We start from the raw sequence: 16,090 nt of genomic DNA on the forward strand, positions 1-16,090 counted from the left end.
TTTAATTCTATTCTCATGATCCATGTGTCACTTTGTAGTAAGTTTGAAATCAAGAAGTATGAGTCCTTCAGCTTTGTTCTTTATTTCACGATTATTTGGGCAGCGTGAGGTCTCTCATATTTCCATATAAATTATAAAACTAGCTTTTCAGTTTCAGCAAAAAATAAATAAAGAGAGAGCTCGGATTTTAATAGGGATTGTACTATGCACATAGGTCAATTTGGGGAAAATTGTCACCTTAACAATACTTAAGGTTCTGATCCATGAACATGGAATGTCTTCTCATTTATTTAATTTTCTAATTCAGTTTTTATAACAATATTGTGTAGCCTTAAGTGCACAAGTCTTGCACTTCTTTTGTTAAAATTATTTCTAAGTTTCTTCTTTTTATTCCATTGTAAATGAAATGGTTTCCTCCACTTCAGTTTCACTGCTCGTAAAGTTTTATCCTAAAAAATTGCCAAACTTGTTCATTGGCCCTAGTATTATTCTTAGTGGATTCTCTAGGATTTTCCAGATGCACTGTCATGTCACCTATAAGTACAGAGAGTTCTGCTATTTCTTTTTTCCATTCTGGAAGACTTTTTGTTTGATCGGTTGGTTGATTTTTGTTTTGTTTTGTTTTATTTTCCTGATTTCCCTGGCTAGAATTTCCTGTACAATGTTAAATAGGAGTGGCAAATTTGGATATTCTTGTCACTGATCTTAGAGGGAAAAAATTTAGTCTTCACCATTAAGTCTGACGTTAGCTGTGTGGGTTCTTGACAGAAGTCCCGTATTGGATTAGGGAAGTTGCCTTCAAGTTCTAGTTTGTTGAGTTTATTTCCTCATATGGTGAAAAGGTGTTAAAAATTGTCAAATGCTTCTCCTGCAAGCATTTGATTACTGTACAGCAATAATACATCTTTTATTGATTCTATTAATTGGGCTGTTATAGTTTTGATCTGGAATGTCCCCCAAGGCTCATGAATTGAAGGTTTGTTCTCCTACTGGTGGTACTATTGGGAAGCAATAAAACTTTCAGAGGTGGGTGCTAGTTTAAAAAGGCAAATCACTGGGGACATGCCTTCAGAGGTATTATTTGTCCCCTGCCTCTCTCTGTGTCTCTGCTTCCTGAGTACCATTAGGTGAGCACCAAATGGTCTCTATCATGATGTTCTGCCTCACCAAATGGCCAAAATGATGTGGACAAGTGACCATGGATTGAAACCATGGGCCAAAATAAATCTTCCTTCCTCTCAATGATTTTCTCAGGTATTTTGTCACAGTGATAAACAGCTAACATAATAGTGTATTGTATTCATTATTTTTTTTTAATTAACGAAATTTAAATTCCTAGGATTCCAACTAGTCCTAGTGCGTACATTTTCTTATATATTTCTGAACTCCATTTTCTAATCTTCTGTTGAAGATATATTTGGAGGGGGGATGGAGTACTAAGGACTGACCCCAGGGGTACTTTACCACTAAACTATATCCTCAGCCCTTTTTATTTTTTTTATTTTGAGCCAGGATCTCACCAAATTGCTGAGGCTGACCTCAAACTTGGTGATCCTTCTGCCTTAGCCTCCTGAACTGCTGGGATTACAGATGTGTGCCAACATCCCCAGTGAAGATATTGACATGGAGATTCATAAGGGATATTGACCTATTTTTTCCTTTCCATGGGATGTCTTTGTCTGACTTTAGTATCAGAATAATCCTAGGAGTCTATATAGCAGAATGAGTTTGGCATCAGCTTTTTGTCACTACAACAAAATACTTGAGGCAGTTAGCTTCATAAAGAAAAAAATGTTGATTTATCTCATAGTTTTGAAGGCTGAAATTCCAAATAGCACAGTGTGGGTTCTGGCAAAGGCCTGATGGTGGATGGCAGGGCCATATATCGGGAGAATCACAGAGAAAGAGAGGAAACAGAGAGGGAGGGCGGGACCGAACTTGTTGCTTATGTAACAGTTCTCTCAGAACTCAAGAAAAACACAAGATAATCCCTTTCTTGGGCCATACCCTCAATGACACAAGAATCCCCACTAGTCCACACCTCTTAAAGACTCCACAGCATATCCTAATACCACCAAGGGACTAAGCCCCCAATCACAGGAACCCTGGGAAGATACCCAAAATATATCCAAATCCTAGCATAAGTATTAATTTTTATGAATTCAGTGGTTAAGCCATCTGGTCCTGAGCTTTTCTGAAGTTTTTAAATTACTAGTTCAATCTCTTTTCCAGTTATGTGTCTATTCAGATTTCCTATTTCACCTTGATCAAGTTTCAGTAATTTCCTCCTTTCTAGAACTTTGTTCATTTCATCTAAGTTACACAATTTATTGGTAAACACCTCCCAAATTGAGATCTCTATATTAAAGTGTTTAATTCCTCTATTGAATATATTGTAACTTACTGTTAGTCAAAATTTTAATTTCTTGTGCCATGAATTTCAGCTAATTTCTCTCGACTTCCCTGTCTATGAGCTAAGGTTTCCATTTTTCTAACTTGTGTTAGCTATGCCTTTATTTTTTACGCAATCAAGAACAAATTCATATTCATTCTCCTGTTACCATGAATAATTTTATGCATATCTGGTCTAAGGGTTAATTTTTAAATTTTAAAACCAATAAATTACACATGTATCCTAATGAATACAAACATATTACCTGCTACAGAGGCAAGTAATGACTAGGATTACATCCCCTTCTTTTTGATTCCATATCATAATCTCTAGGTGTCTTCAAAGAAGAATGTTCCTAGTGTAGAGGTTTAAAATCATGTAAAATTTCAGTTTGCTTCATATGTAAATGATCATCTTCTTTGATAGCTTCTAGTTTTTTTTCTTTCCCCTGGAATTGCAAATTGCCTTTTATTTTCTTGGGGGGGGGGAAGTTCCATTTACCATTTACACTGACTTCTTATTCATTCTATACATTGAAAGGAATCCATTTTATTCTTGAACATACTCGTTCTAGAGCCTATTGACAAGCCTATAATAATATTGATAAGTTATATTTCAGTCTCCTACGAAGTTGACATCTTGGGACTTATTTTCTTGGTATTCTGCATTAGTTCTACTGTCTTTATATCCCACATATTTTATTTCTTATTTTCCATCTCATCAGACAAGAATCACAAGAAGTAAAATTTCCAAAGTCTTGTGTATCTAAAAATGTTTCCATTTAGCCCAAATAATTGTTTGATAGTTTTTCGAGTTCCAAAAGATTTCTACTCAGAACTTTGCATGGGTGACTCTGTTGTCTTCTAAAAGCCAATTTGTTCATGAGTGGTCATTTGCCAGTAGAATGATATTCTCTTGTTTTTTGGTTAGTGACCCATTTTTATTCCCTGGAAACTTTGGAATCATCTCTCTACCTCATGTCCTAAAATTTTACGAGTGTCTGGATGTGGGTCCTTTCCATTCATCCACTCAGCTCTTGGCATGTCATTTTAGCTCTTGAAATTTCACTCTCTTATTTTTGGTAAATGCCACCATTATTCACCAAGTTGTCAGTTAATCTTCTTAAACAAACTTTCTCTACCCTCACCACGTTTAGTCCTATCGATGCAACCTACTAAATGTGTCTCCAATCCATTCAATTGTTTCTATTTTCATTTAGATTCTAGTCTGAATCACCACGATCTCTCAACTGGATTATCAGAATAGTCTCCTAACTCATCTCTGTTCTCCTGCAATCCTCTGAACCCTTCCACCAGAGTCATCCTGCTAAACCTCAAATCTGGTCATATCACTCTGTACTTAAAACTTTCCAGTGGAATCCCATTGTTCTAAAGGTTAAGTCCAGTATCATTAACACGATCTATGTGGCATTTATAGACTGTCCTTTCTGTCCAGCCTTAGGTCTTACCTTCCCTCATGCTCAATCTACGCCAGCCACCTGACTGTTTTAGATCCTCAGTCATACCCTGAGCCTTCCTGAACTAGGACATTTGCACAAATGGTTCCTTTTATCTGAAATATTCTCGACAGTCCAATGCCTATTCATCCTGCAAAGATCAGCCTCTCCTGACCTCCTCCCTGCAAGACGATTTGCTTCCCAATTATACATTCTTATAGCACTCTATATATTTGCACCAGGGCATTTAATACAATTCTAATTTAATCATTCTCGGATAATTTTACTTTACGCTTGCCTGCCTGCTTGTCACTAACATCTTTGAGGTCAGGGACCTTGACATCTTGCACATGGTCTCTTTACCAGAGCTTAATTGTGAAACTACCACAGATGTACTCAGTAAGTATTTGGGGAATGAATTAACAGATAAATGAAGGACTGTCATAAGAACTATGGTCATAGTTAAGTTATTCCTGACTCTCAATCTTGCAAAGTGTTCTGCATTCCTTCTGTCCACTGGAAGCTTTGCTCCTTTTATAGAGATAAACCTAGTTTCCTCATTTTTATTCAGTGTTTTCCCTCCTGGAGGCTTTTATATACTGTGTTTATGAGCAATTTCCTAGTGTTCCTAGCCAGTTGACCTCTAACTATTCCATCATGTAGTTTGAAGCTTTCTGTCAGTCAGGCAAACTGACCCCTCCCTAATCCATATTGCTTATTTGTCTCTGAATACATTATCTCCGGCTTGCCCTTGGCATAATCTCCATGCATATTTCTAGAAGCAGTATTGCTGTTCATCAGCCAGAGATTACTTAGACACCTGTGCCCCTCTCCCTCCTGCCCTCTTCATGGTATGATTTATTTTCTAATTCATCCATTTAGAACACATATTCTGGGGACACACGTTTCTCACATCCTGAATCTAATCAGCTTGCCCAATGAGTCTCTGTTCTCGGGCTTGGAATCCTCATGTTTGACACCAATGCTTTTCCCCAATCTCCCCTAGCCCCAGTGTATTAAATAAATTTACTGTGTTTTTGCTTTGTTTGTGCAGAGTCTGAAATATCAGACAGTCCATTGTATTCTTCTGTTTAGATTCTTGAAATGCTTGGCATCCTTTCCAATCTTTGAGCATTTGTGTTCTTACCTCTCTAGTCCTTTGTCTTACTACAACAGTCTTTAAGGTTGGGTAGAGGTCCAAAATCCCAAGAGTCAGACTAAAGATTTGTTCCTTTGTCTTCATTCCACTCCCCACTCCAAATCTTCATGTTCCCATGCACAGATTAAGCTGGGAATCTCCCAAGCTCTGGAAGTTCATAGACTCATCCTTGGTAAATCATCTCTACTTTTCTGGCCCTTTTGCACAACCCAGTCTTCTCTGGGATTTTCTTTCCTGAACAATGGTGAGGGGGGAGGGGAGGAGAAGAAGGAAATTCCATCCACTTTTTGGGGGTCTTTGTTTTCAGGTGAAATCTACCCCCTATCCACCCTCTCTGCTTTTTTCTCCTTCATCCTCCAATTAATCCTTTAACAGGGCTTTAATTTTTACCTTTATTCTCTCTCTTTCCTCATCACCTCCTTTCCAAAGGAACCAACACGTGTTTTCACTTTTGCTTCATCTACTTTTTCCTTGTTTTCTCTCACCCAAGATGCCTTCCTACATACTCCCCCCCAGGTTACTGTAAGGATAAAAATGGAATCTCAGATGTAAGAAGACTTTGAAAAGTTGAAAGCCCAGTTAGCATTGTGCGGCATTGTGATGACGAGGATGCTTCGTCTGTTCTTTGAGGCAGCTCAGTGTGCTCCTTCCCTTGTATCTTCCTGTCACATCCTTTCAAAGCCGAGCTTCATCTTTGGCCCTCCCCTTGCTGCCCTTAACACAGGCATCTTCTCTGGTTTTCCATTCACTCATCTGTAACATGGTCTTGCTCCTTCCTCCTTTATCCAAGTTTCTGGTTTTGACAAAGTGAATTCTGCCCTGTCTATTTTGTGATCAGAAAAAAAGCTTTATATCCCATCTTTGGCTCCTGGTCGCCCCCTTTTTCTTTCTCCAGTGTTCTGGTCGGAATGATGAACTTGCTTCGATTCGCATAAGCCTGCTACCAAATGTGTTCAAAGAAGCAGATTTCATTGAGAGTGTTTTGGCAGCCACATTATCGATTCCTTGCTCCGGGTTTCTTTTTCATTGCACTTACCTGTGTTCTCATTTCTGTAAGAGGCAATTAAAAGAATATTGGGCTGGGGCAAGTACATTCTTTTCAGAGTGCCTTCAGGATGGAGGGAGTGTTGTTTTTGTATTAACAGAAACTCACTTGTTCTCCTGGCAGGGAGCAGATGAATGAGAAGGGAGATGAAGGTGGAAGATCTGAAAGGAGATGGTATTTGGATGATGGGGTTTGTAGAACAGAAAAGAGGAGGAAAATAATTGGGGTTTAGATATGAGGTGTCCCCCAAAAGCACATGTATGAGACCATGCAATAAAGTTAAGAGGTGAAATGATTGGATTGTGAGAGCCTTAACCTAATCAGTGCGTTAACCCACTGATAGGGATTAACTGGATGATAACTGAAGGCAGGTTGGTTGTGGATGGAGGAGGTGAGTCATTGGGGCATTTCTGATATATACTTTGCCCCTGGTGAGGGGATCAATCTCTCTCTCTCTCTCTCTCTCTCTCTCTCTCTCTCTCTCTCTCTCTCTCTCTCTCTCTCTCAGGCTTCCTGATTGTCATGTCCTGAACTGCTCTCCTCTGTCATATCCTTTTGCCATCATGTTCTGCCTTACCTTGGGCACAGAGCAGTGGAGTTGGCCATCTCCAAAACCATGAGCCCCAAATAAACTTTTCTTCCTCTAAAATTGTTCTTATCAGTGAATAAGCTGATCAAAACAACACCATACAGATTGAATGGCAGAAATTAAAGGAATTTCTACCAAATGGCATGAATTGGGAAGTAAAGACTTAAGCAAATTGCTGAGAATAAGAAGGATGGGGTCTATTAGGAGGCTTAAAATCAGATCAGCATAGTGACATCATTGACTTCTGGACACACGGAAAAAGTACCCAGTAGATCCAAGGTTAAGAATCATGAGCTTTTCAGGGCTGAGATTGTAGCTCAGTGGTAGAGCTCTCATCTAGCATGTGTGAGGCCCTGGGTTCGATCCTCAGCACCACATAAAAATAAATAAACAAAATAAAGGTATTGTGTCCAACTACTTCTAAAAAATAAATAGTAAAAAAAAAAAAAGAATCATGAGCTTGTTGTGGCACCAATTTGCTACCTGTATTACTCTTCTCTTTCATTGATGTTTGGGTTCATTCAGAGTCAAGGTTTTATAAAAATTCCATAATGAAAAAGTAGAAGGGGGCAATGGAATTGAGGATTTTATAAGATCATGATTCAAATGAAGGATTATTTAGTTCATATTAATATAAGACAAAATGGCAAATGTGAAGTTAAAAAAAAAATAGATGAGCCAGGCACAGTGGTGCATGCCTGTGGTCTCTGCACCTCGGGAGGCTAAGTCAGGAAGATTGCTTGAGCCCAGGAATTCAAGACCAGCCTGAGCAATATAGCAAGACCCTGTCTCAGGAAAAAAATAAATTAAAAAGGAGCTAGTAAGCTATCAAATTGGACATTTCATGGACGTAGAAAACCAGGTGGTAAGGAAAAAAGACAGTGAACAATCTGGAAAATAGGATGTAATAGTGATCCGTGGATATGAAAGAATTTCAGCCATGGGACAGTTCTAAGTAATGATCAAGACCTGGGTGCAGCCATTGGATGTGAGTAACAGAAATGGAATGGAACTAAATTTGGTGACGATGAATAAATAAGGAAGCATGAGGCTGGACGTTGGCCAAGTCCTCCCCAATGACATTGAAGTTTACCAGGATAATTGATGCAAAAAGCTTCAATTAACCAAGCACAAATGCCTCTCATAAAAATAAGTCTCACTAAAAATTGGTCAGAGAATATGACAGTTAGTAGCTAATCTAGCCAGGTAGCCTTTGCTTTAAAGGGAGAAGGGTTTTTATATGAGGGTGGAGAAGAAATAGCCCACAAGGAGCAAGAGACTACTAGAAAAGTGTTTGCATTCCCATAGAGATATGGAGCTAGAGAAGGGGGCCCTAGGAGTCACAATGTTTCCCCCAAATCCATAAGGAAGATGCAGCACACTATGAAGAGATCAAATGGTGTTTACCATGGTTCCAGGTGACACTTCCATCTGGAGAGTTGGAAGGAAGGTCAAAAAGGGAGAGATGAGTCACACACAGAGGTGGTAGGACATGAAGCCATAGCACAAAACAATGTGACCGTGACAAGCCAAGAGAAGATAGCTACCAAGAAGGGCTTGCTCATGACCCAGAAGATGTCTGGAGAGGCCTCAAAGGCGGAGGTGGAAGGACTCTGCAGGTTGACCCCACACCCCACGAGACTCACATGTGATACGGTCACGAGTGGCTGCGAGATGCGTCAGTGAGAGTCCCCTCAATTTTTTTCCCTTCTCCATATTTCCAAGACCCATTTCTCTCTTCTCAACCTTATTGTCATGCCTCAGGCTTAGATTGATGCAGATTGATCCTGGCTGGGCTTTACCGTGATAGACTTGCCCTCACCCACGACCCCTCCAGTCTGCAGTTTTCAAACTAATCTTTATTAAGCACCTCTTTCCCCATCTCCTTCTCTCGCTAATAAAGAGAATAAATGGGCTCTTTTGTGAGCAGAAACGTCACAGAAGCCATCTAATAATCCTAGCACCTTTTATCCTGGTATTTTCTCTGGTATTACTTGTTTATCTCCCCAGTTCTAAAGCTGACATCAGACGCACTGCCACAGAGGATTTATAGCGTTTAATAAAGGTATTTCTTGGGTTCATCTCGGTTGAATCTATAATAACTATTTCTCAGTACAAAAAGTCATCATCTTGCTTGTCCTATACGGTTGAAGGAGAGTCTATACATTTTCTTTTTACTACTTAAAAGAAATATCCAATCTTGGACAAGCATCAAATAAGGTCTTCAATTTTTTCTGAAAGTAAATCTTTTGAGTACATATTTTGAGTCTTTTTTTTTCTTTTTAAATTTCTTCTCTTTTCTCTCACCTACTTCACCTTCTTAGAAAAAAACAAATTGCTCAATGATTCCTTCATGGTATTACACATCTTTATGACTCTTTTATCTAAAGAATAGCATATAATTTCTCTGAACTTTATTGGATTGGACTAATAGCTAATGTGTAAACAAAATTGTTCCTCTATATTAAGGTGACTCTTTTAAGTTAGGTATTCCTTGGCCTTGGAGAGCAACTCATGGACATTGGCCTTGCTGCAGTGGTACAGTTGTGATTTTTTTCTTTGTACGGTCATTCCTTCACTATTTCCAACACCAGGAACCTTTATCAAGATAACAATAAAGCATCCACATCTATGTGTCCAAGCTCCTACTTGTCTTGCTTCTTGCCTCCATTTCTCTAATTCTTGCAAAATAAAATTAGATAATTTTTTTTCTGTGTTGTGACTAGTAGGGGAGGAGATTAATATGTTGTAAAGTCCAGGAGGCTAGAATTAACTGACTCCTGCCCCTACTGACCACACTTCCCAATAAAGTCCCAAGGAAGATGCTATATATATATATATATATATATATATATATATATATATATATATATAATCAGAGGATAAATCAACCCAGAAGGAACCACACCCACATCTTGCTTTTGGACCCTTTCATATCCTCACTCTGAAGGTTTGTAGATCGAGGCCCAGGATCCAAAAGGAAGCCACAAAGTAGAGATCAGCATCCAAAACCATTTGTAGGATTCAGTGAGGAAGGAGGGGTAAAGTGATTTTTTATATGAATCATGCTTCCTTTTATCTGGGATTTAAAAGCTGGAAGATGAGTGTGGCATGGTGGCACACACCTATAATCCCAGTGAACTGGGAGACTGAGGCAGGAGGATCACAAGTTCAAGGCCAGCCTGAGCAACTGAGTGAGATCCTGTCTCAAAATAAAATAAAAATAGTTAGGGATGTAGCTCAGTGGCAAATCACTCCTGGTTCAATCCCCAGTGTCAAGAAAAAAAAAAGATAGATAGATAGATAGATAGATAGATAGATAGATAGATAGATAGATAGAAAGAAGACAGTTGTGGTCTCCCATGAAGACAGAGTCAATAAATGAGGCTCAGATATGGGTTCAAGTACTCCTGAGTTTGAGGGGTGATATGGAAGTATGCCTTTCCTTATGAACATTAAACACACAGATCATTCGACTCAATAAATGATAATGCCAATTCCATGCTTCTTTTAGGAAAGAAACTCGGCTATACATTCAACAACCGGAACTTTCACAATGTGTCTCTGGGGCAAGGACAAGAGGTAGTGGCTGAGGCTGCTCTGGATCTAGCTGCCAAGAAAGGCCACTGGGTTATTTTGCAGGTATGGCCCCTTGCCCTGATCTGGGTCAGTCTTGTGTGCCTGTTTGAACTTTGTCCCCAAATCTCTGCATTTCTCTGAACACTCTTACCCTCTCGCCCACCTGTCCTTCAATACCAGTGTCTCTCTTTTCAATTCCCTCACTCACTAAGTCCTCTTCCCCACATCATCTCCAGTAACTCTTCTCCTCACTCACCTTCTCTACCACTGTCTCTGGCTTAACTCGTTCTGCTTACAAAATAAAGTGAATTTCCACTTTGATGCACATTCAGAAAGTTGGCATTAAGTTGAAGGCCTGGTGGCTGGATTCTTTCAATTGAGGATCCCTTCTTATGCATTGGTGTTACATGTTAGACTCTCATACCTACAAGTGTGACTAGAACCACCTTAGCTGTTTCTTTGAGAGCTCATGTTGGTGTTTGGAAATCTAGAATACCTATTGCTGGTAATTTCACCAGTTACAAGAGGGGACAAGCTGCCACTCTTCTGGCAAAGTTTGTCCTCTCAAACCTCTTTCATGCAATTCACATGGATTCTGAGGCTGTGGCAGAACAAATGGCTTATTCCTCTTTTCTCCCGTAGCACTCTAAAATCACTTCATTCAACCATCCATTGCTATGTTGGATGACATGATTTATTATATGATTTGCCCCAATCACTAGGTTTCCTTAGGGAAAGTGATGTTCCTTATTTAATTTTTATCGCCAAGTTCACTGCCTTAAACATAGCAGATGTCCGACACAAACCTGTTGGGTAAATCAATAAAGGAATTAAAGAGCTAGACACAGTGGTGCATGCCTGTAATTCCAGAGGTTCTGGAGGCTGAGGCAAGAGGATCACAAGTTCAAAGCCAGCCTTGCAACTTGGGGAGGCCCCTGAGCAAGACCCTGTCTCTAAATAAAATATAAAAAGGGCTGGGGATGTGGCTCAGTGGTTAATTGCCCCTGAGTCCAATCCCTGGTACAAAAAAAAAAAAGAAAAGAAAAGAAAAGAAATTAAAGAACAAGTGAAAAGACCATTCTCTTCCTGTCCTGGCTTTCACTTCCCTGCACTTTATCTGTCTCCTGATAACTCACCGCATCTTGCCTTGTTCCTGAGTCTTCATCCTGTTATTTGTTGGGATCCTAGCAGCTGAAGGATCTGCCGTTTCCTGGGACTCCTTTTTCAGAAGATGTGGAAATCCCAGGATAAAACATGGCAACTGCTTCCTCCCACAAGCAGGGAAGTGTGACCCCACTCTAACATCTGAGGTTCATTTGCCAAGAGACCCCATCCTGGGCACTGATGCCTTTGGAAACCCAGACATCAGCAAGGAGTCTGATTCTGGGACTGCAGTCAGTTCTGCCTCCAGGGAGCCCACTCAGATAACTAGCAGAGAGTTCTCTCCCCCAGCACCTGCTGCTGGTCAACCCAGACTCCCATGTCTTGTGCTGATGTGGCTCCTGAGAGCTCTCAAAGGTCCCTCTTTAACCCTGCCTACTGGGCACTTTTAAGGAAAATCATTTCTCCCAATAAGTACCACACAATCTAGATGATTACCTGTTCCCCGTGAATGCAGCATTTTTTGAGTACCGATGAGATATGATCTGTCCAGACTGTGAAGTGGATCCCTGTTGGTTTATAAAATCTCTCCTAGGACTCATAGCTGCCCCAGTTTTAAGAATCTTCAGGTATAATGAACTAGACTGGACCGGAGTCCTATTGGACAGTGTCTCCAAGCCCAGGAACCCGAGAGAGTCTTTGAAAAAAGGGAAAACAGTTAACAGGTTCCTCTCTCAAAATGTGGAGAACACTCCATGATATCAGTAGGTGAATGGTTCTGAGACTCCTGTGATTATAGAAGTTTGGTTTAATCAGTGTTTCCCCCAGAGTATCCAAAATCTATTACCTTTTGGGAAATGCCGCTGGAGGATCCCACCCCAAAGGTGTCAGGGGTCCTCTCCTGGGCGAGCTGGCTTCTGGGGAGCTGGTGTGGGACTAAGGTTGGGGCTGTCTCTGGTCTTCCTTCCTGGCTATAGTAGCCATGAGCTTGGTTTCACAGACCCTAGTCATGGCATATCCAGGCCCCGAAACCTAGTAGGGCAGGCTTAGATCCCTGAATCCACCCAGGCAACAGTGCTTCTTTCTCCTAGCCCTGCCTTTTCCTGCCTGGTAGAGAAGTTCCCAAAGAAGCAGCTGAATTGAAGCAACTGCCACTAATAGGAACACTGGCTCTCCAAGTAGCCCACTAAATTCTCTGCTCCAACAGAGTGATTATAAATGAATTTTTAAACAAATTTTCATTTAAAAACCACTACTATCCCTCACACAGCCTTTTACAGGATAGAGAGCTCTTTCAAATTCATTACCTTTGGTTATTTGCAGAAACTCTGTGAAATCAGTATGGAAAACATGATTGTCATTTCTCTTTCTATAGAGGAGAAAACAGCACTCAGAGACCAAATAACTGTGGTCCTAATACTGTGTTCAGTGCTGATCTGTGTATTTAAGGCTCTGCAAGCCTATTTCCTCCAATATTGATCGAGGAACTTTTATCTATCCATCATAATGAAACATATTGCAATGAAGCCAAGTGAGTATCTTTACCAAAGTGAGAGGTGCATTCGGCAGAGTGGTGCTAAGAAATAAATGTAGGTTTGAATAGGAAGACAAGCAGACAGACAGATAGGAATCAGATTCGAGAGAAGAGAGGCTCAAAGACCAGCAGAGGAGCTTCAGATTGGAGTAGGGAGCCTCCATGGGTCTTAAGCAGCAATGACTCAGTGTGTTTTAGAAAGATAAGTTTGGCAACAATTAACAGAATAGTTTGAAGTTGGGGAGAGACGACTCTGGAAAGCTAGCTAGAAGAAGTTCAAATCAGTGCCTTTCAAGTTTTAGCATGGGTACAAATTACTGGAGGATCTCATTAAAATGCGCTGATTCAGTAAGTCTGGGTGGGACCTAAGATTCTGCATTTCTGACTAGCTCCCAGGTAATGCCAACAGTGCTGGTCCATGCGCCCCCTTGCGACTCTGAAGGGTTCAAATATTGGCATCACCTGGTAACTTGTTAGAAATGCAAATGATCAGGCTCCACTCTTTTCTTTAATTTATTTTTAGTAGCTCATTATAATTATGCCTAATAGTCGGATTCATTATGACATGTTGGTACATATCAGGCTCGACTCTTGACCTACCAATTCAGAAACTCTGGGGTTAGCCCCAGAAATCTGTGTTTTAGCAAGCCCCCCAGGGGATTCTCATGTGCAGCTAAGTTTGAGAACACTGTGCTAGAAAAGACTGACAGATGATAGGACTAGAAGGTCCCCATAACTGGACATCCCAAGACTCTTTCTGTGATGTGGGTTAAGACATTTCTGCTGTCGCAAGGCATTTGGTGGCACAACAATGTGGGCACACATAATGCCATTAAACATTTAAAAATGTATCCACTTAAAATAGTTGAAGTATTACGTCTGTTTTACCACATTATCATTGGTTCTTTTTAGTTATACATGACAGCTGAATCCATTCGGACTTAATTATACGCATGCAGTACACCTTGTTCTAATTCAGACCCCAGTACCTCTCCTTCCCCTTCTCTCCCCACTCCCATCTCCCTTCCCTCTGTGATTTATCTGCTATTTACCCATAGTTATTTTTTAAAATTAATTTCTTGGGTTTTTAAAATTTTTTTTAAAAAATGTACACAATGGTGAGACTCACCGTGGTATATTCATATATGCACATAGGAACAACATTTTTAAAAACTGTGTTAAACTGAAGCCACGTGCCCCTCTAGCTGCCTTTCAGATGACTGTTTACTGTCAATATAACTAAGCAGAGACCTGAATTGTGGGGTTTCCTTTCTGCCAGAACATCCACCTAGTGGCCAAGTGGCTCAGCACCCTGGAGAAGAAGCTGGAGGAGCACAGCAATGACAGCCACCCTGAATTCAGGGTCTTCATCAGTGCCGAGCCTGCCCCCTCCCCTGAGGGCCACATCATCCCCCAAGGAATCCTGGAAAACTCCATCAAGATCACCAACGAACCCCCCACTGGCATGCAGGCCAACCTGCACAAGGCCCTGGACAACTTCACTCAGGTACTGCCCTGGGAGGGAGGGAGGAAGAGCACCCCATGTCACAAAGAGCTGATTCAAGTTGGGTGGAGAAGAGTATGCACCCGGGCATGGGACGGGATGCTGATTGGCTATGCACCAATGCTGACATGGATGAAATGTGTTCCCTGGGTGACTGGCCTCCACCCAGCACCCACTTGGTACCACCCAGCTCCGTATATCAGATGCACCTAGAGGAACTGAGCATAGGACCATTCTTTGGAAAATGGTGTGGGTGAACTTTCTGCAAGTCTACTGTACACTGATATTCCAAGATGGTGAAGAGCATGATGCTATAAATCTAATTGATTTACACACCTGTTGGTTAAACAAACCTGTTGGCTAAACATCCTGTCTTCAGTCAGGGGAATGATGTTCTCATTCAGTTGATGTCACTTCCCATCTACATGCATCTTGAGTATCAAGGATTCAAATAATCTAGGTGTCAAATGGTATGAATCTAGACTTGGAATACAGCCACATGCTAGAATCTTAAAGTTGGGCCCCAGACGGGCAGCATCAACATCACCTAGGAACTTGTTAGAAATGTCCGATTCTCAGGTACCACCTGAGTCTACTGAACCAGAAATTGGGATGGATCCCATGAATCTGTACTTTAACAAGCCCTCCAGGTGTTATGCATACATGATCAAGTTTGAGAACTCTGCTCCAGAGAGACTCAGAATGTTAAGACATATGATTCAATATGTCTTATTGATTTGAATCAATATGATTCAAAAACAGACTGCTGCATTACTGGAATTTCCACTACTGGGGATTCCAAGACTTGTAGAGTGGTTATTTAAAGCCAAGTCCAGGACCATGGGTGGCTGATCCTGTAGCATCTGTGAAGTCTGCAGCTCAGGTCTTTTCCATCTTTTCTGGAAGGCGCCACTTCTTGTTGCTTCTTCTTAAGGGAATTCCACTTTCCGGGAAGGTGAAGACATAAAGAGCAAGGGGATTGGGGGTAGGGGTGGGGGGTCACCTTAAAGTTCATCCACCACACCAAACCTTATTAGAGTCTTAGGATAAGCTTCTAGGAGTTATCAAGGAGGTTTTCCTCTATGATGCCATCTTATAATAGCACCAAAGACACTCTGGTTTCATAGAAGCCATGCTAAAATTTATTGTCCCAGACAGGTCACCTAGGAACTGGAGATGGACCATCCTGGACAGGACGACTGTTCCAGTTAGCCCAGTGAAAACCAGCAGAGCCATTGACCCTTTGGCGCCTGGCTTGGTTTACAATGTGTGGCAGTCAGGAGTCTAACAGGATTTTATTAACTGCATGATACTCGCCTAGGGTAGGAGTCTCACAGTCCAACTTGGAGAAGGAAGAGTCACAAAGTTCTGAAAGGCAAACTTACTCAGTATCCTTTTTCAGTCCTTTTTCCAACTCAACTCCAGACCCCACACATCATCTGGAATAGAGAACGAGAGGACATTACAAAGACATTATCAAAAAACTCAGGATATTCTAGCTTTAAGTTTTTGATAATAAACATCCTGCCCGACACATTCCCTTATCCAGGGAATTTTCTTTCTTTTCATTTTTTTTTTCTTTTTCTTTTGTTTTTTCCTTAAACAGGCCTTAAGCAAACCTCCTGGATACTCTGAGCTAGAGTACAAAGGTTAAAACCTCTAAATTTTCTGGCTACATTTCACATAGAGGAAACATAAATTAATTTTATTAATTTTATTGGTGCATTAAAA

General features: G+C 40.8%; 1 protein-coding gene across 5 annotated transcripts in view; it reads left to right on the top strand.

Moving 5' to 3' along the window:
- Dnah9 (dynein axonemal heavy chain 9) overlaps positions 1-16,090 on the top strand; it is a 331,866-nt gene that overhangs the window by 285,315 nt on the left and 30,461 nt on the right. For 4 of the 5 annotated variants that reach the window (XM_005332884.4, XM_040269458.2, XM_078042897.1 and 1 more), the window contains 2 exons: positions 10,156-10,283; positions 14,135-14,362. In XM_005332884.4, the coding sequence (XP_005332941.2) occupies positions 10,156-10,283; positions 14,135-14,362 (356 nt within the window). Of the gene's footprint in view, positions 1-10,155; positions 10,284-14,134; positions 14,363-16,090 lie in introns of those variants that run through there. The other variant, XM_040269453.2, reaches the window with a different exon arrangement.

The sequence above is a fragment of the Ictidomys tridecemlineatus genome, chromosome 3, assembly GCF_052094955.1.
Source record: "Ictidomys tridecemlineatus isolate mIctTri1 chromosome 3, mIctTri1.hap1, whole genome shotgun sequence".
Taxonomy (NCBI): Eukaryota; Metazoa; Chordata; class Mammalia; order Rodentia; family Sciuridae; genus Ictidomys; species Ictidomys tridecemlineatus.